Consider the following 26,273-nt stretch of genomic DNA (forward strand, 5'->3'; position numbering starts at 1 on the left):
GTTTACTCAATAAAATTAAGTCAAATGAATAGGGTTTTCAGCACAGTTCAGCTACAAAGCACCAGCTCACAAAAACGATTAGTACAGGACATGAACAGAACATCACTACATAGATTACTTTGCTCTCTCTGACTGGTTGTCTGCTTGTTTCTAGAAATGTCATAATTGTTTATCATATATATATATATATTGTGATTCACAGAGCAGTAAGGCACATGACAACAAAACACCTGCCTATTAATGTTTTCTCCATAAACACTAAAAGATTATACTCAAATGCAATTCAAACCAATTTACAGACTAACAGCTAAAATGTTCACAGTTCATGTTCAATGTATGCAGTTCATTATTTGCACTTTATTGGACACCACAAGTATGAAATGCAATAAAAAAAGGCACATATGGAGAGCAACGGGTATATTCATTTTGAAATTATTGACACCTGACCATTCATTGCCCATCACCATTTTGCCATTGAGAAATGTACTTAACGCCAGATTTTCCCAGGGGGACGATTATATGTCAGGCACCAATCTTTTGAATGAACCCTTTAAGCTCTGAGGGTGTTTTTAAAGATGTCCTGTTTCAGCGGCATTCCCAAACACGACAAGGGGGGACAAGGAGGGTAAAGTGTTTGGTCTCATTTTAAAGAAAACTTTTCAAAAGTTTAACCCTGTATAATAATTATACATTAAACTGTTTTTATACCATTAGAAAAACTCAACAAAAAAAAATCTTTGATATCATATTTGATACATTAGGCTTTAAAGATCACTATCCTCAGGCCCAGCATTTCATTTTTGTGTAGGATATTTGTTATTTAAGTATCTCTGAGACCACACATGCTACAGTGGTAAATCTTGGGGTATTATTAGAGAACTCCCTGGGCTTTTCAGAGATACCAAATGTTTGAGAGTTTGGCAATGACAACTTCCTCTCCATGGTCTACTGGATAAATATGGATTGATATGCATCAGTTCAATTCAGCACTTCAAATACAATATGAATAAAATATTCTTATTTTTTTCTCAATAAAAATGTTTATCCTATATATTTTTCACACTTTTTCTGCTTCAGGAAGTTATGGTAAGATGACATCACAATAGCTTGTAATGTACAATAATGAGATCTTTATAATGACAGGGCAGACTGCATATATAAAAATACAAAATGTGTTCACTCTTCAATTATATCTTATCAAATGTATATGTCAGAATTTTCAAAGCTCTGTGATATTTTGTGGTGGGCATGAATGGAATGGTATATAAGAGATATACCCCTGTTGTATCATATTTGATTATTTTAAATAGATCGATTCAAACATTTAAACCACTTTTTTCACATAAAACCACTAGGAGCAGTCAAATGTTGTGCATCATATTTAACACAAACAGCTTTATAGAGTTAATTATACAGAATATAAATTCAGAAACTCTCTGAAACTGAAGAAACATAAACGAAGGAAACAACTGAGCCAAAAATTTACTTGTTTTTTTTTTTTTTTTTCATTTTTCTGATTTGACATTACATATATGTGGGTATAGATAAGGAGGCTCCAAAAAACTGCTTTTGTTTCATTCCCAATCATGTCAACTGTATCAGAAAAAATTATATATATATAATATCACATTACAAAAATAATTGATTAAAAACGTCTCGAAATAAATAAAACATAATAGTTGTACATAAGAACTAACTTATGAAGATTTGCATAGCATGCAGACATGATATTAGTAAAGAGATTTCACAGAATGAGGGCCTTTAGACTCAGTGATCTGCACTGATGTGTGTCATTTACATGGCGCCAACTCTTGGTGGCCATATGTAACATTGTGCTTAGTGTGGATTATCTAATGATCAATGCACCCGATTACCTTGTGTGTGTGTGTGTGGGCTCATTTGCAAGATAATCGCCTCCTCTAATAGCATGTGATATTTTATGTACTGTTTATTTTTTGTGATGTTATTAGCAAAAACACAGACTGAGAAACACTGATCTAAATGACAAATAAACCAATACTATGCATGAATGTTACATGTGTATATAGTGCTTCTGACACTAAACTCAAAGTGCTTTACATTGTGAACTATAAACTATTGAACAATTGCAAATTAATAACAGTGCAACAGCAAACAAATCAATGGCAATAAGCTTTTTATTTAAACATTAAGGCAGTGTCTGTTTTTTTCTGTTCGTTTCATTTTTACACTGCTATCCACAAAGCTTGCTGGTGGCCATGTTGAAATACAACAGTGTGAATATCAATCTTGCAGCAAATCACATAAATATGTACATCCTTTTAGGTCTATTTACACTCCTTGCTATAATACAGTGGGTCTTAATAAAAAAAAAAAAAAAAGGAATATGCACAAGATGGTTGTACAAAACTGATGCCACCCAAATACCCACTTAACCTTGCCATTCTTAAGAGGTGCTACTATTACCGTTGTTTTACAGTCTCTATCCTCTCCTTTTCTTTTATGTTTGCTTAATTTATGTCTGATTACAAAGGAAATGACCTCATCTAAGGAAAGTGCTATACTGTCCTCAGTAAAAGATCAACTGACAAAAATAATCAAACAGTCAATATATTGGAAAAGGGGGCTTGCTATACAAGAAAACACTGGATTTAGAGTGACTTTTCCACTAAATACAATACTGTCTGGAGTGACACGTGACGAATCTCAAAATCTGTGCATTCTGTGATGTTACCGTAAATGTTTTGGGTTTTAACATGTACTGTTGAGAGTGATGAGTGTGTATTTGAGACGGAAGTGACTGAAGAAAAAGCCCCATTTTACAAAACCACAATAGGTAGGTGCACTTATACGGTCCTCAACCACTAAATCGAAGAAGTAAAAAATTATAATATAATTACCCTAAAATCCACCGGATAAAACCCACCGTTGAAATTTAATCTTTTAATTTGCTTCCAAAAATAGTTAAATTCAGAAGAATACAATGGGAATTGCAGTATGAACTGTTAAATATAGTAAAATCAAGTGGCAAATATGTCAAACCATATGAATTAAAACATTTCATTATATCTAATATGCATGCAAAACAATTAGTAATCCCACCACAGGGGTGTTTGAGAGGAGACAACTTTCAACAGTTACCTTTCATTGCAAATATCTCCTTCACTTCTTTACAGTGTGCCTGTGTGACAAATTGTACAGCCCTGGCATAACGTGGAGAAAATAAATGACAAACAATAAAAAAGAAAAAAAGAGAAGTTGTGCATAGTCACTTGGTAGTTTTAACTCCAGAAATGTATGTCAAATACATGGCACTTAACACTAGAATTACTTTTGAAACTGTACAAAGTGAGGGATTGTGGATTATATGAGGCGTGGCATGTTGTCAACTCTTTATTCTATTACATAAAATATATATCTCCTCAAGTAAGCACATTGGACAACAAACCTACGACGACCATGCACAAAAACCCTTTTTTCAACCACATGGAGCAAAAGTAAAGCAGCTCTCAGTGTATGTTATGTCAAAGGACTGGCCAGACAGCATGACTTTTTCTCTTTTCACAACAGATGTGTAAGAAACTTCAGGTTTGTTGGGACATTCAGAGAGGGTTGAGAGGACAAAACCTGATAAAGCAGCTTCCCTCCAAAGACACATCCACTCGCTCAACACTCTGCTTGTGATTGTCGCAAGAGAGTGGAACACTTTGCAAGGTAGGTGACCAAACACAAACAAATCAACAAAATACTGTATAAGAAAATGAAAATAAATGCATTCGAGTCAGTGTCCTTTAAAAGACACCAACAGGAATCATTAACTGACTAAGTGCTTAACTCATTACATAAAACATGATGACAAAAATATCAAAATAACGTATGCAAACATGGTTCATGTAAATATAAAAACAATCCAAATAGTGATGAGCTGAACAACAACAAAAAAATTATTGTCTCCCATCAATTATCACACAGAGATAACAAAAGAAACTGAATTATTGGTCAGCTAGAGTTTTGAGTCTCAACAGGCTCTTCAAACAGGAAAAACAGAATTAAAAAATGAAAGTTATAATGAAAAATTAACAGTATGTGTACCCTGTGAACCAATGATATGGCTTTTCGTGTAAACTCACTGCAACAGCAATATAAGGACAGAAGGATACAAGATAAAATGAATCTAAACCACTGCTTAAAAACCTCAACTGCACTGTTTTGCACAGATCCAGGCTGCCACATCAAAACCATTTCTGAATATGTTCTCATTTCTTCACATGCACACAGAATCTTTGTCATCTTAAATGGATATAAAGGATTAGTTCGCCATCAATTACTCACTCTTATGTTGTTCCAAACCCATATGTTAGCCTGTATACAACGAAAGTAAATGGCGACTGAGGCTGTTATTTAGCCTAATATCACCTTTTGAGTTCCATGAAGGAAATAAAGCCCAAATACAGGGTTGGAACAACATAACAGTGAATAAATTATGACAGAATATAATTTTTTTAATCAACTATCCCTTTAAATAAAAAAGAAAATAGGACTGTAGCTTCATATAACCTTGTACACATGAGAACTAAGAGGGTGTACATACGTGTGTGGTTCTACTATTTCTGCAGAGGATTCATCCAGCCTTTGCATTAAGCCACACACACACGCACGCGCACACACACACATGCGTTGCAGTTGTCCTAGAGTAAAGGAGTGTGTGTCCTGAGCAGTCTAATGAGGAATGCTCCAAAGATGCATCAACAAAACTGATGAGTCCATGAGTCAACTTTGACATGGCCAGCAAGACAACACGAATGTAAGTATATATGTATTAAAAAAAAGACTAAAAGTGATTTTTCCTACAAGTAGTCCTGGAGTGAAGGCACACAGTAATATATGTGTGCACATTCACAAAAATACACACAACGACACATCAATACACCTGTCTGGAGCCATGTGTTTGCTAGGGGTGGATTACAGGAGTGTGATGTTTTTGTCTGTATATGCATGTATGACGTGTGTGTTGAGGTATCAGATTACACACAGTGCATGTGTCTGATCATTTTCTGCTGTAAAAATGGCCCGTTTGCGCATAGATAGATGTATGTTAAAGTGTGTGTGTATATCAGTATGGACATGAGTACATATGTGTGTTCACAAGCATCCCTGTTTACATTAACGAGTTTCTGTTCATAAAGCAGCAAACGTTCAGACGTCCTAGTGTACATATAAGGTGTGTGTGTGTGTGTGTGTGTGAGCAAGTGTGTTCACTCGCTGTCAGACAGAGTCTCATATTGAGAGCAGAGCAGAGGTTTGGGTTCTTCCTCCCAGGTGCGGGGTTGAGTCTGGCCCTGTGGGGGCACTGATGCCCCTGTTTGCGTTGGGGAGGGAGAGGGTCCCGACATCATTCCACTAGGGAGGCGCATCTGCATGGTAAGAGGATTACAGGGGAATGGAGTGGGGCCTGTAGAGAAGAGGAACCAGATAACAAGATCAGTAGATTAATATGGATTTGTGACTGAATGGCACTGACTGGAGTATAAAGCTCTTGATTCAATATCGATTAATTTGGGTATATTTCAGTTATAATGACCCATTTGGGGTTTAATAAATCAAGCTTCTTGGAAAATTTGCCACAGTTCTTCTATCTATTTCGGCTGTCTCAATTGCTTCCGTCTCTTCATGTAATCTCAGACTGACTCGATGTTCAGTGGGGGGCTTTGTGGGGATCATGCCATCTGCTGCAGGGCTCCATGTTCTGATATTCTATTTTATTAATAAAATTAATGTTTGAGAGTCTAACATTTATATTTCCTATTGACACTAAAGCTGACGATATAAATAACCATCTTAAGATAGATGCTATTGTGAAACATCTTATGTGCCCAAGACTCCTCCTCATCCTCAATGTAATTTTTGCAATTACATTTAGGAAGAAAATAGCTTGTTACTGGAAAAAAGCTTTTGAAAAAGCAAATGTAAAGCTATTGAAAACTGTAGTGAGCTACTTTTAGTTAGTTTCTTCCCTGCGCTGTGTACCTGTTGATGAGGGTCTGTCCTCCCACACTCTGCTGGTGAGTGGGGTGTGACGGTTGCTGTCTCCCTCAGAGTGGACGGAGGACACAGAAGAAGGTCTTTCACCTCCACACAGACCAGGAGACTTAGTCTTGCGGCCATTAGAGCGCCCGCTTCCTTTAGATTTACCTACAGCAACAATCATGCATATCAGACATAAACAGACCAACAACTGATACATCTAAAAGTGTCCATGTTTTATTTGGATATCAAAGTAAACAGTGTTTTGACATCTACAACTATTCACCACCATTATTCCATGCTACATCTTGGGTGACGTTCAAATCCCTTTGTGTGTATATTATAGGACATCTTGTTGACTTTTATTGTTTCTCCTTTAAATGGACCATATCCCTAACATTTACAGAAATGTTTTGCCATTTTTGATATGTGAAAAAATACATTATTTAGTCTTTTTTAAAAAGGTATGTCTTTATTTAGAAGATAGAAGTTTTAACATCTTTATAGACACATTTGGTCCCAAAAAGGATAGTGAAGCCTATCACACACACTGCCACAAAGGTACAGTAGGTGTTTTCATTAGGGTTTATTTGGCGCACCTGGTAAGGAATAGGGGTCTTCAGAACGCCCATCAGCTGAAGCTGGCGGCACTGCAGCAGCTGGCACACTCATTGAGTTAACGGAGTTGGAAGGCGAGCGATCGTCCATCTGATCATCATACTTGCCCATCAAGGCTTTCCTGATGATGGCCTCCAGACCTATAGTATTACCGCTGGCCTCTGGGGGCGGGTGACTGCGAACACTCACAGGTCCTAAAAGAGATGGTAAAGCGGTTGTGTTAAAGAAACAGAAAAGTGTGAAGTGTTGTCCCTCATTAAGCTTTTGTCATCGTGCCTACACTGGAAGCGACCAATGATTGCACGTTATCTCTGAATGTTCACTAACACCAAACAGCTGTAAGCTTGATACTAGATTTCAGAAACAGTAAAATAGGTAAATAACTATATATACTACTTGATTTTCAATGGAAATACATAAAAATAGTTGATTTCAATTACAGAACAGAAAAATCATGAGCTGTCTATGATAAAATAGCAAAAAACTTTATAGCAATCAATTCGCATATGATATTTGTAAATAAAACAATTTGATTTTAGAAGAATGGGTGAAATAAAGAGGCTAAAGAAGCTCTGCAATGCATCAAAAATGATAACAGCTCAGCCAAGATCTGCAAGCGCATTGTGCCGCAACAAATGTGTCCAGTCTAGACATCGCAATTGTTTATAATTGGGCCAATTGACTTTTCATGTGATGTGACGTGCCGATCATATCCAGTGTAGACACGGTTTGAGACATTAAACTGTCAAATGTTTTCCAGTTTGGACAATCAGTTAATTGGTTTATCGAAGAATGGTGGAGCTGCTCACCTGCATTCGTAGAGGCAGGCATGTTGAAGATCTCTGTCCCAGGTTGGCCCTGGTCTAAAAAGGAGACAGGAAATGACAGGTTTGAGACCTTTTAGACAGCATCAAAAACATACACATTAACAGACATATCCATTTTATCTGCAAAACCAGCAGATTTAGTCCCTTCAACTCACTAAATTCAGCCTCAGTGCCAACCACCATTTTCTTAATCATTTCCTTCTTGCTCTTGACAATAGCAGAGTTGCTCTCGGTCAGTTTACTGAAGAAGGCAGGTGGCTGAGAGCTACTGGCTGGTGAACGAGATCCCATACTGAGAAAGAACAGTAGAGAGAATCAGCAATTAATATATAGGATGACAATTTGTTTTGTTTGTTTGTGCATGTGCTCATTTGTTATACCCCTGCTCAGCTTGTTCATTGGGGTAGGCGGCTCCTGGCGTCTCAGGCTCTGAAATGGCCCCTGGTGGTGAAACTGGTTCAATACCATCTGCCACCAAACTCACTGGAGATGCCTTACTCTGAGGAGACCTGAAATGCACAAACATCACATAAGTTCAAGCTATGGAAGTAAACAGGACCTTGATAATTACTAATTGCAGAACTTCACCACCAGTGTTGGGTGTAATCCAATTACAAAGCAATTAGTTACTGAAATGTAATACATTTTTTGTCAAAAAGTAGTGTAATGCATACATTTTTAATTATTGTAATTGGATTACAGTTACTGACTTTCAATTTATTTAATTACTTTTAATACATTTTAGGGTTATGCATATTTCTAATATATTATTTATGCAAAATACATGAATTGTTCCCCCGTAACGAGAGATTTTGTAGTATAGACATTATTATGAATTTGTTGTGCAGAAAACTATTTTAGAAAGTAACTTAAAAGTAATTAGTCATTTGATTATTCTTTCAATTAAGTAATTAGTAAAGTAATCTGCTTATAATTTTGGAAAAATAATTTGTAATTTGTAGTAGATAACTAGTTTTTAATAACAGTTCATCACAATGACAGCAATATAACATTACATTCTCATTTCTGGATTTTAACAAATGTTATATATACTCTTGTTACTGCACTGGTAATGCATTAGATAGTGTGGAATTGTTTGTCTCTGTACCTGTCTCTAACTCTCTCCCTCTCAGCAGCAGAGCCCTCTGGGGTGTAACGTGCATTAGGATTGGGTTCTGTGGGGTTCTGAGCCTGTGGTGTGCTGGGTGGACGTGTAAGATCCAGTATAGGAGAGCTGTGGTACCCAAAGACAGGCTGCAGTGCTGGCTGACCTCCAATTTGCCCTTGCTGTGACTGTCGTGTGTAATCTTTAGTGATCACCTCCTGTAAAGAGAAGACATTCATGTGATGATGTGCATCTGTGGTGGACAACTTAATACTCACTAAATACAGTATCAAAGCTAAATATACACTTAATATACAAATTCCTGCAGCCATCTTCCAAATTAGTGGAAGCTATTATAGCAGGAAAGGGAGGAGCAACTCCATATTAATGCATGGGTGTAGTATTCGGGTGTTGACACAACTTTGGGCATACAGTATGTATAAAATGATATTATCCATTATGATTTCACAATACGCATATTCATAAACATTCAGATAGACACACTTACACTAATGTGCTGGGCGAGTGTGACCACTCTTTGAGAGCCTTTCACTGCAGGGGACTGTGGCTGCTGACCTGGAGAAAGTCTGCCCTCGGACCCATACAGATGATGTTCAAGTGCCTTCTGTTGAGCTGGAGAGGGGACGGGGAAACACGCACAAACATACACACGAACACACAAACAAGTGGAGAAAAAGACATGAAAGTTCTGTTGAGTATTGTGTGGCAGAAAGTTCTGGATTACTCTGAAGGTAAAAGCAGAGATGGGTGTAAGCGATGTGGTTACACACACGCTCTGGGATTACTCAATGACTTGCTCACATGTGATCAGAGACCAAGCCAACATCATGGATGTATCTTTCTGTAGCTGAGTGTAAGCAATATACCTATTAAGCAGAAATGCTTCTCACAAAACAGAAAGGAATAAAAAGGCATCTAAAAATGCCAGGAAAGTGCCAAGTTTTATTGGAGACATGCTCCTACTTCTACAGCTGTAGATTTTGAACAGAATGTCTCCACGCAGTTTATAAGGATGATTGAGTAGGACTGCCATAACATTTGAACAGTTTTATGAGGTATAGACCTTAAAGTGTAGACACAAATTGAATTGACACAACTGATAATAACGCTATGAAGGATGGAAGTAGAGTCAATATGTCTCTGCTCAAAGCATTACATAGGGTCTTTGACCTCTTGAGACCAGAGCTTGACTGCTGTGTGCATTTTCTATTTCTCTTTTTGATTTGTAATTAGTAGCACATAATAAACATGACAAAAAAACATGCAAAAAAGTAAATAAATAAAAATAATCAAGAGCAAATAGTTTCCCTACAAATCGATGTCCAATAATAATAATAATAATAATACCAACAATAGAAAGTCAGATTTATTTATCTTTTATCATTGTTCATTGATGTTGGTTATTCATATTTTTGAGACATTATAGACATTACAGCTGATTTTCTGCAAAGCTGTTTTGGAACGATGAGTATTGGGAAAAGCACAATTCAAAAAATTTTAATTCAAAATTATTTATTTGATATGACTTTTATGTTACAATGTTTTTTCCTACTTGGGCAACAAAGTCTCAATGTTCTACTCACAAAAAAGTGGTAGACAGTGCTGAAGCATTTTAGCAATCAGAAATTAGCATAATTAACTTTGATACAAGTAAATGGCCAGAATCGTCCAATCACTGCCAACCATGTTCAAATAAAATTAAACATTATAAATTCTGAATCCAAGTACTGATTACCATTGTCTGCCAACCGTGTTAAGAGGTTAACGCATCATCTGCAGCCTGAAATTGAACTTCTGACCAGATGTTAGGAGTGAAGCAATTTGCTGCAATGAGAGCTATATGATGCTGCCTTGACATATTTAGTGAATGACTGCCTGTCTGCACTTGTCTCAGAACAGTTAAAAATGCAACTTATTTTCATCCTTACTTCATATAAAGCCTCTGAAAGCAAATTTTTCCAGCTTTTGAATGAACTCATTGATTCTCAGTGTGATAATACACAGTAAATATTAGATTTCTAGAGAAAAATAATGCAGTAGTACAACAGTGTGCATTGTGTTTAGCAGCGTGGCGTTTCACGGTAAATTGCTAAAAATTAAAAAACAAATTGCATATCGGTTGAAATTAGAGACGCAAATCTTTTGACTCAAACAAATTTCAATGTAAAAACGTAATTATGTTTCTTACCAAATGTAGTTTTGTTGCTGTTTCTCCCAAAGACAAACTCTGATGTGGCTATCGCCATGTTGTTTTGTCAGATTTTTTAGTAGGTCAAAAGTTTAACACTTTAATGACAGCTAAGAGTCTTCTGAACTAAGATCAGTCGGTTTAAATAGATTTAAACTATGCACTACATATAGCAAAGCCAAAATACAACGTCCACGCATATGTATGTGGGGTTGCTCAAGGTTAAGACAGTACAACATAGTGAACAGACAGTACTTCTGGCCATCCATTCCATTTGTGTCAAATTAAATAGGATGTCTACTCGGACTAAGGCCTATTGGGTCTCTACTAATTATTTATCCTGAATACAAATGAACTTGAAGCACACCCAAGCAAAACGTAAACCATATAAAATGTTTTGCATGCACACAATTTTGTTAAACCTTGTTTTCCACACATGATGTTTACACAATTCTGAAGGAACCTGCGATCCAATTTATTAAACTGAAAGTTATTCACATCTGTATACTCATCCCTTTCTTTTCTCTCTTTGGTCTCCCTTTGCCATGCAGCTATCAAACTGCCATTGTGACAGAGTTCCCGTTTTCCAAAACAGGAAATGAAATAGGAAGCAAACACAAAGAGCTATGAAATGTTCCTCAAATGTAAAAAGAAGAAAAGGGTGAACACAAGTGGCAAGCATATAAGGAAGTTATGAAACAATCAGCAACCACATCACTGTTGAATGAAGGGACTCTTAAAGTTCACCTCAGGATCTCTCTCTGGTCTAGAGAAGCCAGCCTCCAGACCCGTGATTTCTGGACCGTTAGGCGAGTTATCAGACCACTAAATCATACGCCTGTGGCCATGACAGAGCAGAAGCTCAAATCTTTTAATAAGATTCAAGATTTTAAATTGTGGACGTTTGGACTGAAATTTGCAGAATCTCCCAGCAGATTTTTTATTTAACAAAAGGTCTAATAAGTCTGCAATAGAAGGTTAGGTGACTCGAAAGGGAAGAAAACCTTTGGTGGTCTTTAAGTAATGCAATAGGAAGAAGCATATTCAAAGAAAAACATCAATAAAATTAACTAAACAGAAAGGATAATGGACTTGTGAAACTGGGTTGATTCTGATCAATGCCAACCACCATATCCGTGCACTAGGCCACAGACGTAAGAGGGCGGGGTTGGGAGGGTCAGGTGGGGTAGAGGAAGGGTGAAGGGATGGAAAGGCATTGGGTGAATTGGAAAGAACAGGAAGTAGGGGAGGGGATGGGAGGGAAGGTGGTGTTAACGGCCCAAAAGGGTCCCAGAGCATCTTACCATCACAGATGCCGTTGGTCGCGAGCGCACCAGTCTCTGGCATCGCTGCATCACAAGAAATTTGATGCATGATTATCGCGTTTATGAAGTTGGCCGCTGTCATGGTGGTCTTACCGAGTGCTCGAAGCTCGTGTTCCTGTATGGACATCACTTTGTTTTGAGTCTTTTCCCTACTTGACGCGCTGCTGACGATCTCCCCGCCGCGGGAAGGGATGGAACTGCCGCTGCTGCTTTCAGGGGCCAGCAAGAGGTGCCCTCGACTTGGGGGCAGCCCAAGGTGGCCACCAGGAGCCTGGCTGTATAGAGAAGGGTATGTCCCACCTGCACCAGGGCTGGCCAGCCTGGGGTCAGACTTGGAAGAGATTTCCTGATGTTTGGAGAGACCGCCACGCCCATGGCTTTTGCCCCCATCTCGGCTAGAGTCTTTCAAGTTTGGGTCTGTACCAGCTGGGTAACCTTCAGCAAGTAGACCAGACCTCTGGAGGTGCCCACTGAAGCCCTGGTAGCGAGAGGAGCCTGGTGGCCTGAAGGAGGAGGTTAAGAGCAAATTAGAGCCATTTAGCAACTGACACTATATTAAACTTGTTTAACCAAAGTCCCTTTAAGGCAAGTCAGTTCACTCTGTGGCCAGCTATTTTCATGGCAGTATGAATTTCGTACATAGTTTTTTGTTTGTCATAATTTCATTTCGAAAGGTTTTGCTAGGTAGGATGCGTCCTCTGTATTCAGCGTTATACAGAGCCTATTCAACTTAGAATTAGCTTTGTTTACATGAGATGTTCTTCATAGGACAAACTGAAACAGAACGTATGCCATGTTGCTATGACATAGACACGAGCGACATGAGTGAGAATGGAATCACTGAAGTCAATTTTAGTCGAGTTGTAATGATTTAGAGAGAAAAGAAAAAAGATTTTGAGGCTGTACCTTTAAATAGATACTCATTATTCATTCATTTTTGTCAGATTAAAATGTCATATAATTTTAGTCAACTAAAATAACGTGCTAGTTGATGATAATATGGAAAATGACAAAAACGTGTGTCAAAGTGTAACAGATCAAACTTTAATCAAATATTCAAACATTTAAAAAAAAATTGAAATTGTGAAAACCTGAGCTCCTGAAATAATAACATAAAACGAATAAACAGAAGTATTAGGTACTGTTTAGAAGTCAGTCTACTATATTATGAATTCTTCATGCTTTGGAGACTGTTATTCATTTTCCAGTTTAGAATAATGCATTGCATGTAGCGCTTTTTTTTTTAGACAGTGTTTTCACAATGCAAGTTCACAAAGTTACGCACATTACTGTCATTTAGTTCAAGTTCACTTGTTATTCACTTCACTGTCAGTGCAGATGTAAATTGTAATATTACATATATGTTGTGGATATAGTAATTAATCTCATGTATAAATAGGATGCGTTTGTGTAAGTTTATTAACCATTTAAAAGCACTTTATTTTGCTGGTGTTCAACTCATGTAGCTCAAGTTGGGAAATCCCCAAAGCACTTGATTATTGGATAAAATGAATCCATATCTAATATCTTCTTCTATAAACAGATGTTTCTTCTTCTGTTTATATCTTGCAGCATTATTTTCTCTCGTCACTTTTTCATCAACAGTACGCTTTAATTGATTAACATCGAGAGTCTTATTCGTCTTGTATTCGTTATTGTTGATAAAATAAAAAAACCTGTCAACGAACAATTTCGTGATTGTGATTTAATTGATGAGATTAACACTATTTCATGGTTAGAATACAGTATAGGTTCTATCTACTTGAATTGGAAACTGTCAAGAATACGCTTGAATATTATTTTTCAAAAATTAAATTAAAATTTAACAATAGTATCAAAACTTCTGTTTCTTCCGATCAAATCATGCACAAAAATATTTTTCAGGCTGGTTTAATATGCCATCAAAAAGGCAATTGGCTCTTTAAACTGAAATTCAGGACTTCCATTCCTACAACTTGAACCCGATGTTGCAATTTCCTCCATTCTTTCATCTACAACTTCCACCCTGGTTTAAATCACTGGCAAGTTATCTATCAAGTACCTAATCTTGACATTTTGCATCATAGCATAGCTTACAGAAGGACTGCCAGTACTCTTACAAGGAACTTCACAAGCATACACTATTTAAAAAAAGAGAGATTAGATCTATCATCTGACAGTAGTGTAAGGGGTAATGACTCACCGCAGCACAGAGGGGTTGTTGTGCTCAGAGCTGGGTATGCTCTTTGAATTGGTGTTATGGAGGACGCTGGGTCTCTGCTGAAGGTTGTCCTGGGGCCGGGGGGAAAGAGGGGATGACTGGTGACTGTATGGATGGGATGGGGGACGAGAGCTGCTACTGCTGCCTGTCTGTTCTGGTGCTCCTAGGCAGACACAAACACACAAAAGTGAGCAGGAGCATGTTTAGAAATATGGTAACACTTTACAATAAGTTTCTATTCGTTAATGCATTAGGTAAAATTATCTAACAATTAACAATAAATATTTTTATTTTTTATTAATGTTTGTTACTATTAGTCAATAAAAATAAAATTGTTCATTGATAGTTCATGTTGCATTAACTAATGTTAACATATACAATTTTTTATTTAAAAAAAATTAACCAATATTAAAAAATACTCTAAAAGTATTGCTTATTGTATACTAATGTTAACAAATAGAGCCTTGTTGTAAAGCGTTATCAGAAATACCTTATACTTTAGGTTTAAGAAGAAACACTTTATGGGCAATAGTACATGGACACCCAAACATCCCACTCATATGTGCTTGTTGACTATTTAATTTAAAAACCATTGGCATTAATAGATAATTGGTTCTACCAAAAAGGGATTTGCTCCCATTCTGATTCAGTAAAACCATTTCTTTATGGACCTTGCTTTGTGCAAAGGGGCATTGTCATGTTGGAATAGAAAGGGGCCCTCCCCAAACTGTTGCCACAACGTTCTCTAGAATGTCACTGTATGCCGCAGCATTAACATTTGTCTTTACTGGAATTAAAGGGCCAAGCCAAAATAGAAAAGGGTGTCCACATACTTTTGGCCACACAGTGTATGAGGGTGTGTGCACTCACCAGGTCTCCATATAGGGGCGTGCTCCACATTACCATGACTAAGGGACTTGTCCCTTTCTCTGTCCCGGTCACGCTCTTTATCTCGCTCTCGGTCTCGCTCCCTGTCCCTCTCTCGCTCTCTTTCTCGCTCTCTGTCTCTCTCACGATCCCTCTCTCTTTCTCTCTCCCTCTCCCGTTCTCTTTCTCTCTCCGAGGATGCCGAATTGCCTTGTATCTTGCTCATGTGAGATGCTCCCACTGTTAAAAGAGGAGAGAAACATATACAGTTAAGTTAATGGCACTTTCTCAGAAAATGAGCTTATACTGTATATCACTATTTAATTTTTATCTGTCACTGTGTGTGTTCGAGAGTGAGTACTGCTCTGTACCTGGTGAGATGGGGGAGGTGTTATAGGGTCCGCAGGGGAAGGCTGTAGAGGTTCCTTGGATGTATGCAATGCGATCCATGGGAGATGCAGACGTTCCTGCGCACAGAATTTTGAAAATGCGCATAAGAAAACCTGTATGGAAATGCTTGGTATTCAAATTAATAGCTTTAAAGGTTATGCGCTAGGATGAGGTGGATAAAGTTTAGCATATTTCAAACTGCTCATTTAGGTGATGGAAACAGTTTATTCGCATAAACGATGACGTGTTATGACCATCTTTAAAGCGTGATGGCAATGCGCTCACCGGTTGGTATAAATGTGAGACAGCTTGATGTGACTGGCCCAAAAAAGGCCAGACCATGGCACACAATTCTTCAAACATTGCCCTGGTTAGTCAGAAGTGCTTAACCCACAGCTCGTCGTTAAAGTGGGTTCTCATAATCCACTAGAACCTTTAATATGGAGGCAGTCGGCATATGAGAATAGCCATTTGAGCCCTCATTATGTGAGCTATTGCACTTATCCTGCAACATCTTCTGGCAGCATTTAATAACAATGTACAATTGATCTACTACAGCGACTATAACTGTCCCTGAAGCAGGGTGGTCATTCAGCTGTTGCATGACACAAGGTAAGCTCCCATAATATAATGTCCATAACACAATTGATGGAAATGTGTGATGTTTCACATTTTCTTTAGTCAAAAATATGCATAACTAATGTGAAATATCTGAATTAAAAACCCAGCTGAGGACCACTAAAGGGTGTGTGTGTGTGTGTGTGTGAGAATATTGACGTCAGAGTGAGCACATTACCATATGACCACCCACATTTACGTGTCAGCATATATTCAGCAACTTGACCATACTTTGACAGTTATGTTCAGAAAAGCTTAAATTAGGCCGCATACGCATATGCCTTATATACTCTATGTATGGATGAATAGTACGAATTTAGAAAGTCTAAATAGCTGTTAGCCCATCATAACAGAGGTTATTTACACACAGAAGTCTTAAAAGTAGAGTAGCAAAAATACCCTGTTTAATTCTGAGGGTCAAAGAGAGAGTGGAAAATGGTCAGGCATAACTGAATGATGAGTTTTTGGTGCAAGAAACCTTAATGAACAATGTAAGTGGACTTCACGAAAATGTAAGGTGTGGCCTTTTTAAGAAACCCTTACCTCTGTGTGTGGGTGAGTAGGTTAAATTAATAGACTGCTCTTGGGGTGTAAGGCCTCTGAGCAGGTCAGGTCTCTGGGCAGCCATGGCAGCAGGCCACTGGTGCATCTGCTGGGAGGTGATGTAGTCTGTCATGAGCGTGCGTCTGTTGTCCATAGCAGCTGTTTCAGCATAACCTCTGATAAGGTAGTGAGGGTAGGGGTGAGGGTAGCCAGGGGCGGGGGCCAAGTGGCGGGGCAGGTAATACGCTGCTGTGGGGATGAAAAACAGTAAACCATATAGAGAGTGTTCTATTAGAGCATGTTGCCTCACAAGAAATTTTAACTGCTGAACTGCAAATTAATGCAATACCTGGCTCTATAGGGATACCTCTGGACAGAGTTGCAGGGTCAAATGTAAGAGGAATCTGTCCACGGTACATTTCTGTTCCTAGCCCCTGCAGGATCCTCTCATAGGCCATAGAGGCTGTGTGCTCACCCACGGTCAGCGGAGACTTGGTAGAGCGAACCTCTCGAGGGGTGGGAGTGGATTTTCTCTCTTGCTGCTGGGCCTTACTAGAGCCTAACACAAAGATGAACAGTGTTTAAAATGTAATTACATTCACATTAGCTACACTATCAGCCACAGACAGAATAGACAAAATGTATGGCTCTTATGATCTTGAATATCTTCTCATCTACTGTAAAGGATCACTACATTCCTATACTTCCCTCTCTTTGTGTTCCTGTATAGTCTTAATGATTTTATTCTTAGATGTTGAAAATAGTAATAAAAAAGAATGGGTTGCGGTGTCCAACCTTTACACTGGTAGTATATATTGACATAGCTATGTGAGTCAAGTCAGGTAAAGAACAATATCATGTAGTTTTGAGCTGCTCTGAGTGTCTGTGATGAAGCCAGTTATTAGTTGTGTGTGCTACCTTCATGTGGACGCTGTGAGGTTTCTCTGCCTGACAGCGGAGAGGCTCTGTGTGAGGGTGGAGGGTATCCAGATCTTTTGTGGTCCTCGTAGCCCACTGGACTGTGGTGGGCTCTGCTGCTCTGCTCTCCACCCAGGGCAAGTGGAGAGACACGAGACAGAGAACTGGGTGTGCTGACCACAGCACTGGGTCGGGATTTGCTCCCTCCCTCCTCGTAGCGAACCCTATCAGACCCTCTGTGCTCAGGCCTGAGCTCTAGATGAGGGGGCTGTCCAGGGTAAGGCCGAGGGGAGCTGGCGATGATGGAGCGCACGTCATGGCGCTTGGATGAGCCTGTAGGCTCCTGTTTCAGAGGTGTGCCCTGTAGACAGTTCACGTTCATCATTAGTGTTTAGTAGTAATGTGCAGAACTACATATTTTCAAAACTGATCTGTCTTTAGGAAGCCCTGAAAATTAGTAGGGACTGATCATAGGGACTCAGATGTAGATGCTCAATAGATCGGTTCACTTATAATATGCATTTAGAACAGCAATGGAGGTGCATTTTACTAGAATTTGAATAAGAAGCAAATTAAACTACTGTGAACTTGCCTACAAACAGACACTTACAGGACTTCCTGGAGAGATTAGAATGTCAAAATAAAAGTGTGAGGGTTTAAAAAGTGCACGATTTAAATATATTAGTGTTGTATTTCAAATTAAAAATGTATATAATAAAAGCACTTACTCAGCAAATAATAATAATATTAATAACAATGTATTATTATTATTATTATTGTCATCTTTAGTATTTGTTTACAATTTATAAAGATGTTTAAATTGATTGGGTTCCACAAAAAAAAAAAAAAAAAACTGTTAATGAAAATTGTACTGATGTCTTAAAGACTAAATTGAACAAAAAAAAGAGATCTGAATCCTTTAAAGTCCAGATAGAAGTTGAAAAATGTTTGGAGAAAAAAAAAAAAAAAAAAAAAAAAAAAAAGTCTACTGAAGACTGGAATTACTGTTAATTTTGCTGCTACATTATCCAGTATATAATTTAATAATAAAGTGTTTCTTAATAAGCTGTACATTTATATTGAAATAATGTGTAGTTTTGGGTTTCTTTACATATTATAGAGTACTCACAATTAGTTCCAAACAACCTGTACCATTGTGCGCTGGATACACAACTTGGCAAGCTTGGTGACAATACACAATCACATCTTCATTTCGGCAGATGCCTATGATCTGACGTTACACATTTTCACCAGTTTGAGTGCAGTACACTCAAAGAAGCTTAAGCCAAGAGCACACTATATGAACTGTGACTAACAGTCTTGTTTTCCATTGTGTTTGTGCACATAATTTTTACGAGGACCTAAATCAATCATTATATTTGTGTATTTCTGAAAGATAATAAAGCACAAAAAAGTAAAAGATAAAGAAAGTTTTAAAAACTGCCACACAGTTTTTCTTTATTATAGGCAACCATGACGTTCTTTGTCCGTAGAATATAAGCATGTTCACATTAATGCCCATCATTGCTATGGTTTAATTGCAACCATCCTATATTTACATTTATTCATTTAGCAGATGCTTTTATCCAAAGAAACTAAATGAGGAATACAATAGAAGCAATTCATCCTAAGAAAATAAGAGAAGTGCATGGACAATAACAAAATTAATTCACAAAATCCCACAATTATGACATGTCAACAAACATGAAATAGTAGCTCACGCCCGTTTTTGCGCTTTTTCTTAGCCATCTCTTTTTCCGGTTTGAAGACAAAAGTTGAAGCAAGGTCACAAAATGTGAGGTATATGCATAAAGTCTAAGATGTGATTTATTAGAGAGTATCTGATTAATGAGGGAGTCATATTTATTTAAAACAAAGAGCCAGAGTTTTAGTCGAGACCAGGCCGAAATCAGAGTAGGTTGATTTAGAGTATCACACAATATTCGCTGGTTATCTCAGCGAGTACTGACACCGACTACCACCCCTGGAGCCAAAAGTTCGAATCTAGGGCATGCTGAGTGACTCCAGCCAGGTCTCCTAAGCAACCAAAATTGGCCCAGTTGCTAGGGAGGGCAAAGTCACATGGGTTAACCTAATCGTGGTCGCAATTAGTAGTTCTCGCTCTCAATGGGGCGTACGGTAAGTTGTGTGTGGATCGCGAAGAGTAGCATGAGCCTCCACATGCGGAGCCACCGTGGTATCATGCACAACGAGCCACGTGATAAGATGTGCGGATTGACTGTCTCAGATGTGGAGGCAACTGAGACTTGTCCTCCGCCACCTGGATTGAGGTGAGTAACAGTGCCACCATGAGGATCTACTAAGAAGTGGGAACTGGGCATTCCAAATTCGGAGAAAGGGGGATAAAAAAATTAAAAAAGCAGGTTGAGACAAGCCAAGTCAAAGCGAGTACATGATAAGACCAAGGCAATAAATATATGGTCTCGTGGCCAGATTACAACACTGCAAAGAGCTTCTATTACTTTTGCTACTCTGAGTTATTCACGTTTTCTCTTTACCACAACTACTCAATGTCAGCGTGTGTCAGATAACTATAAGTAATTACTCTTAATTTTCAGTAATCCTGTTTAAAGTTTCTGCTCTGATGCTACTTGCGTAGTAAATATGATTTTCATTTTGTTGGCAAGCATATGCATGCTGAGGGAACAGACAGCAATCAAGTACATACGCAGAGCCAAGGACAAGCAAGCATATTGAGCGCACTCTCTGCTGTCCTCGCTCTTAAAACATTGTGAAGTCTGTGGCTGTGAAACATCCAAACAATCCAATCATTGTTGAATGATCCACAAAATATCCAAAGCTACTCGCGAGAGAGGAAAGTGTGCTTCGAGTGGCTTACTGCGTCTCGGTGCACACTATGTATGTCCTTCATTTGCGAGCAGAGCCCTAATTTATACAACATGTCAAACCTTCAATCCGTGGAACAAAATAATCAAGAGTTTAAAAGTAGCCCAGTTTTCGTGGAAAACCATGGACTTGGCAACAATGATTGTGAGAGTGTTGTTGTGCATGACCCCCTGCCCTCCTCCACTTCCAACTCTCAACCCTCTCAACTTTCTACAGCTTTTCACTCCCATTTGATGACACTTTTTAAAGTCTGAAGAGTGAAAGACTTGTGCTGAATTAGGGGAGATTCATGACACTTTAAGAATGTAACGGTTGCGATGGGACTCTCCAAAAACAGTGCAAGACATGAAGCAATTGCCAAAAAAGTCAGTCTAAAGTGTATGGCTGTAGCTCAATGCTTTAAAGGGGATAAATTTAAAGATGCAAATTTTCCTATTAAAAAAAAAAAGTGTATAAGAAAACTGTAGATAAACTAGTTGACCTCGCTATTTGACTAGTCGGTTGTTGGATGACAAGTCGAACATTGTGACCCATCCCTATTATTCAGTTAATGTGCAATGCAGAAAAAGTGTGCAGATTTAGTGCGAGATCACTTATTAGGCACTTAACTAAAAGATGCTTGTGACTTCTCGTGGTCAGAATTACAAGTTACCTGAGTGATGGAGCCCTCTTTATGCTTGCCTATCAAAACTCCCTCAGGAGGAATCAGGTGAATGGAGCGTCCACCCTCTTTGACCGTGGGCACCATGCCCTCATGAGAGCGTGATTTAAGAGGGTCCGTGGGCATGCCAGACCCACGGGGTGACGGGGAACCTTCTCTTTTCATCTGTTTGCCCTCCCGACGCAAATAATCGTCCCGTGGGATACCTGAGTAAGAAAGAGAAAGGAAGTTAATAAATATTTTATACCAAAATTTGCCAAATTCTTGAAAATGTGGTCAGTCCAAAAATGCAGCCTATAATTCTCTGTGATCATGCTGACCTTGTGAGATGGATCCGCGCATGTTGTGTGAATGAGGACTATCCCGTTCATTAGGCATTGCTCGACTCATCAAGCCTGTGGCAGAGAGAAAGTGTAGGTGATGGAATGCACACCAGAAAATTTGAACATGTTTGTTGTGAATAGAATTGCACTGGACAACTAATTAGCTGCCATGTCATTATCTGCCATGTCATACAGTAGAAAAGCCACTCTGCACTGCTCCATGGAGCATTCGACCAGAGCTGTTCCCATCAGTTTTGTGGTCTGGGCGCAACACAAATGCTAGGGGGTCCACACTCAGTTAAAAATAAAAAAGCATTTGATTCTGGTGTCAGTTAATTAAGCATTGATTGGACTAATTTACAGAAACTTAATTAATTTAACAGTAAGTCAATTGTGATAAGACTTTTCGTTCCTGTAGGGGGGCGGATGTTGTGCTATAAGGTGACTCTTGTTCCAACTTACCTTCAGCAGATATCGAGTCTCTAATGGAAGGCACACGAGACATAACCCCTTCCATCATATCGTAGGACCTCTTCATCCCAACCATGTCCCCACGACCCTCTTCCTTAGAATTCTGACCTCCTACACGACCAAATTGTCAAACACAGTATGAGACTCTGTCTTTATCTCATTTCAGGGTATGTGCATTTGTATGATTTTGTGCTCTTACGGTCAAAGGAAAGGATGTGTCCACTAAGACCCTCATAGACTACATGACCTTTAGAAGAGGTGTCTTCTCTACCTCTCTCTCTGATGGGGTTGTCCTCAGTGATTAGACGAGTAATTGTTCCCTTATATAAAACATCTGCAGGAGTGCCCTGAGAGAGATGACAGACAAGTGTTTGTTCACTGTACAATGAAGTTAAGAAAACAAAAGTAACTACAGATACCATAAGGTAAAAATGTGTGCAGTATTCGCAGCCAAGGAAACCATAAACTACTTCAACTTGAAGACCAATCACCATAGTCATTTTAGAGAGTGTACATTGCATGCAGAGAAGGGCAGGACTTCTAAAATCAAAATCATTTATAGACAATATTAAACTGAAAAATAAATATTACCCAGAGAAGTTATTACCTCGTTTATAAAGACATCTCTTTGTGCCTGACTCGTTTTAACCTTGTGTCTTTTGTCGACACTCAAAGAAGCTTAAGCCAAGAGCACACTATATGACCTGTGACTAACAGTCTTGTTTTCCATTGTGTTTGTGCACATAATTTCATGAGGACCTAAATCTATCATTATATTTGTGTATTTTTGAATGATAATAAAGCACAAAAAAAGTAAAAGACAAAGTTTTAAAAACTGCCGCACAGTTTTCTTTATTATAGGCAAACATGACGTTCTTTGTCCGTAGAATATAAGCATGTTCACATTAATGCCCATCATTGCTATGGTTTAATTGCAACCATCCTATATTTACATTTATTCATTTAGCAGATGCTTTTATCCAAAGAAACTAAATGAGGAATACAATAGAAGCAACTCATACTAAGAGGCAGAAATAAGAGAAGTGCATGACGATAACAAAATTAATTCACAAACTCCCACAATTGTGACAACATGTCAACAAACATGAAATAGGTTTGAAATCCATTGTAGCTTCGGTGACTACACCTGGCATGTTGCAGGAGTGCACACACTACAAGACCATTTGTCGTGAGATCTGAGACTTCTCGTCACAGACCTGTCACCGACTAAAAACATCAAAGGATGCAAGCTAGATTTCGCAACCCCTGTGTGCAAATGACAAAAGATCTTTTAATCATAAGAAACATTTCAGTCAAATGTGTCCAAAATTGTAGTAAAAACCAGAAAGAAACATGTCTGACCTCTAAGGGTTAACTTACTAATAATGAGCTTGATCTTTAATTGTCAGACTGGATAGTACTTCGGCTTCACACATGCTAGTTAAGAGGGATAGGGAGGCAGTTTGTCTGACAAACTCAGGTGAATTGCTACTGACAATAGCCCCTTATCTCCCAATAAATCTTCCAAATGTCACACGTACACACAGTCAATCATGGAGCATATCTCTGCACCACCTCACATACACACGTACAGACTTGACTTCAGTTTGATTAAATGCCCCAGTTTGTCCCCCACCCATTCTGAGTAGCTTGAGCGTGTAATCTGTGTCACAGTAGGTCAGTTGGCACATTAAATGTGTGTGCGTGTGTCATCAGTAACACCAGGCTGCAATGATACATGTACAAACACATTCATAAAAGGAAATAACAGGATTGGACACGGTGTACCTGTTGTTATGGCAACTGATTACTGGTTATGTCATAGTGTGACACAGTATGGCTGTGACACACACTGCCTGTTCCATTTACATGTTGAAGAGGCAATTATATGAACTGATTGCTCACCAAATTGTGTGTACTCCAAGAATGAGAACATCATGTAACAAAAACCCATTACTGCAGACAAAACTCAAAATGTGAAACCATTCAACTGAGCACTGAACACATAGAGACTGCATAGTGTTATTTTGAGGGAGATTCTTACCTGAGTGATGGAACCTCCTCGATATGACATGGGAGGTTCTTGGTGCACACGTGTGCCAGGGATGCCCTTTGTGATGCTGCCAACCTGAACAGCTGGCATGGCCCCTGGGTGAAAAAGTGAATAAAGCATGATCCATATTCATAATTGCGGGATTAAAATGACTGTTCACCCAAAAATGAAATTTGTCATTATTTGTTTTATTTTTTCCTCAGTGGAACAAAAAAGGAAATGTTAAGCAGAATATTAGTCATCACAAACACAGCATCTTTTTTCCATGCAATGAAAATTAATGGTTTTCACAGCCACTGAGGTTTTCCTTTTGCATCTCACAGAGGAAATAAAATCAAACAGTATGGGTTTGGAATGACATGGGGGTGAGTAAAAGATGACAGAACTTGAATCTATTTGTACTGAGATTTAATTGAGTTGAGAGAAGATGGCAATTTGTCCTAAACTCACCCCGTAATGCAGCGCTGTCCTGTGTGGACAGATTTTCAACCTGAGAGGAAGAGGCCCCACGAGGAGACAACTGCTCTTGTTTAATCACCGGAAACCCTCCTGAAGAGAGATAGAGTTAAAGAGAGGTCAAAAATGGAAAATGATATAATTGGCTGATATGTGATAGCTCACAGTCATGACTCTCACCCATTTTCCTCTGGTCCATCCAGGATAGAGCCAGTGATCCCGGTGTTGAGATTTTCCCGTGTTCAGAGCCATGAGATGGATTGTGCAATTGTACCGGAGTACCCTGCAATATGAAACAACATAAAAGCCTTTAACACCTTTACCTTAAACCCCAGCTCTATCACGGACACCCTGTCTATACCGGTCACGAGCAACAGATCATGCCACGTCAAAAGCAAATCACTCCCATCATAATCAATGATACGGTCTACAATGGATATGTATTTTGCATTGCGCCAACAGTAGATGGATGACCTGTTCTATTGCTGGCATACTGCAGAGCTACTCCAGCTACTTAATAATCTTGTCCGTCTGAAATATGAATTTTATTTGTTACATATTTTAAGAACTTCTGACAGCTACATTAACCTCCTGACACCTGTGCTTAACTGCTGTGTGCATTTTCCATTCCCTTTTCATATTTGTAACTAGTAACCCTTAAGAAACATGCTAAACAATTTTTTTTAGACCAAATCGTTTTCCAAAAAATGTATGTCCACATATGTGGAAATTACCATAATTAATTCTAATTCAAATAATGGCCATTATCATCCAATCACTGCCAACTAAGTTATAAAAAAATTCTGAATCTATGTAATGATTACCACTGTCTGCCAAACATTTTGAGTTGTCCAAACATCTACAGCCTGAAACTGAACTTTTGACCGGATGTTAGGTTTGAATGCACCTGGCTGCATAAGAAAGCTATCGGATGCTCCCATGCTCAATAATTAGGGAATGACTTAAACTCCAGTGCGCTGTCTATCAGCAGTTTTAAATGTGCCTTATTTTCATCCTAACATTGTATACAGCCTCTGAAATCACTATTAACCAGGAATATAGGATATCTTAAGAAAAATGAGCCTATAGTCCACATCCGTGGCCATTGTGTTTAACAGTGTGCCGTTTTGTGATAAATCAATAAAACATTTTAAAATGGCAAATCGGATGAAAGTAGAGATTGAACTCTATTAACTCAAACAGGTTTTAATCTAAAAACTTAATGAAGTTTCTTAGCAGATATAGTTTTGTTGCCGTTTCTCCCAAAGACAAACTCAGCTGAGATCAGTGCTATGTTGTTTTGTCACATGACTCAGTGCAACTGAAGTTTAAGCCTAGAGCCTCCTGAACTGAGAACAGTCAGTTTAAATGAAAAGTAATTATTCATAGGCTAAGGCAAATCCAAGACGCAATGTCCATGCATGTGGACACGAGGTCCCAGGAGGTTTAAGCCAGCTTGTGGTGTTTCAGGTCTCTGGTCTACTGTTTTAAATCCTCTTTTGATTCTTTCCATACGTATGTACGCAATTTTAGTAACAATAACATTATAATAATAATAATATAATAAGTGTAATAAACCTGTAGATTTCCATTGGGTGAATAACCTGTATCCTACTTTATTTTCAATTAACCATTGCTGAAGTCTATTCGAGCTCACAGCTGATTGGTCTGTGCTATCTGTAATTTTAAATGTTCACTTATACCCTTTCAATGTAGACAGCCTCAAACTGTTGCGAAGTGTCACGTCAACTGATGTATCCGGTGTAGACAGGGTGTTTGATTATAAGATTGTACTGTACAGAATATTGATGACAGGAT

General features: G+C 38.5%; 1 protein-coding gene across 2 annotated transcripts in view; it reads right to left on the reverse strand.

Moving 5' to 3' along the window:
* Positions 1-1,522: 1,522 nt before the first annotated feature.
* Positions 1,523-26,273, reverse strand: part of ncor2 (nuclear receptor corepressor 2) — a 179,888-nt gene continuing 155,137 nt past the window's right edge. For both annotated transcript variants that reach the window (XM_052093921.1, XM_052093920.1), the window contains 22 exons: positions 24,636-24,738; positions 24,450-24,548; positions 23,991-24,094; positions 22,146-22,293; positions 21,938-22,057; positions 21,473-21,547; positions 21,144-21,358; positions 17,624-17,984; positions 17,055-17,264; positions 16,706-16,954; positions 15,526-15,621; positions 15,158-15,394; positions 14,270-14,450; positions 12,067-12,590; positions 9,062-9,186; positions 8,557-8,771; positions 7,829-7,957; positions 7,604-7,740; positions 7,431-7,484; positions 6,603-6,815; positions 6,007-6,171; positions 1,523-5,431 (listed from right to left, as the gene is read on the reverse strand). In XM_052093921.1, the coding sequence (XP_051949881.1) occupies positions 5,235-5,431; positions 6,007-6,171; positions 6,603-6,815; positions 7,431-7,484; positions 7,604-7,740; positions 7,829-7,957; positions 8,557-8,771; positions 9,062-9,186; positions 12,067-12,590; positions 14,270-14,450; positions 15,158-15,394; positions 15,526-15,621; positions 16,706-16,954; positions 17,055-17,264; positions 17,624-17,984; positions 21,144-21,358; positions 21,473-21,547; positions 21,938-22,057; positions 22,146-22,293; positions 23,991-24,094; positions 24,450-24,548; positions 24,636-24,738 (3,957 nt within the window). In that variant the 3' untranslated portion in view covers positions 1,523-5,234. The remainder of the gene's footprint in view (positions 5,432-6,006; positions 6,172-6,602; positions 6,816-7,430; positions 7,485-7,603; positions 7,741-7,828; positions 7,958-8,556; positions 8,772-9,061; positions 9,187-12,066; positions 12,591-14,269; positions 14,451-15,157; positions 15,395-15,525; positions 15,622-16,705; positions 16,955-17,054; positions 17,265-17,623; positions 17,985-21,143; positions 21,359-21,472; positions 21,548-21,937; positions 22,058-22,145; positions 22,294-23,990; positions 24,095-24,449; positions 24,549-24,635; positions 24,739-26,273) is intronic.

The sequence above is a fragment of the Xyrauchen texanus genome, chromosome 27 (genome assembly GCF_025860055.1).
Source record: "Xyrauchen texanus isolate HMW12.3.18 chromosome 27, RBS_HiC_50CHRs, whole genome shotgun sequence".
Classification (NCBI taxonomy): Eukaryota; Metazoa; Chordata; class Actinopteri; order Cypriniformes; family Catostomidae; genus Xyrauchen; species Xyrauchen texanus.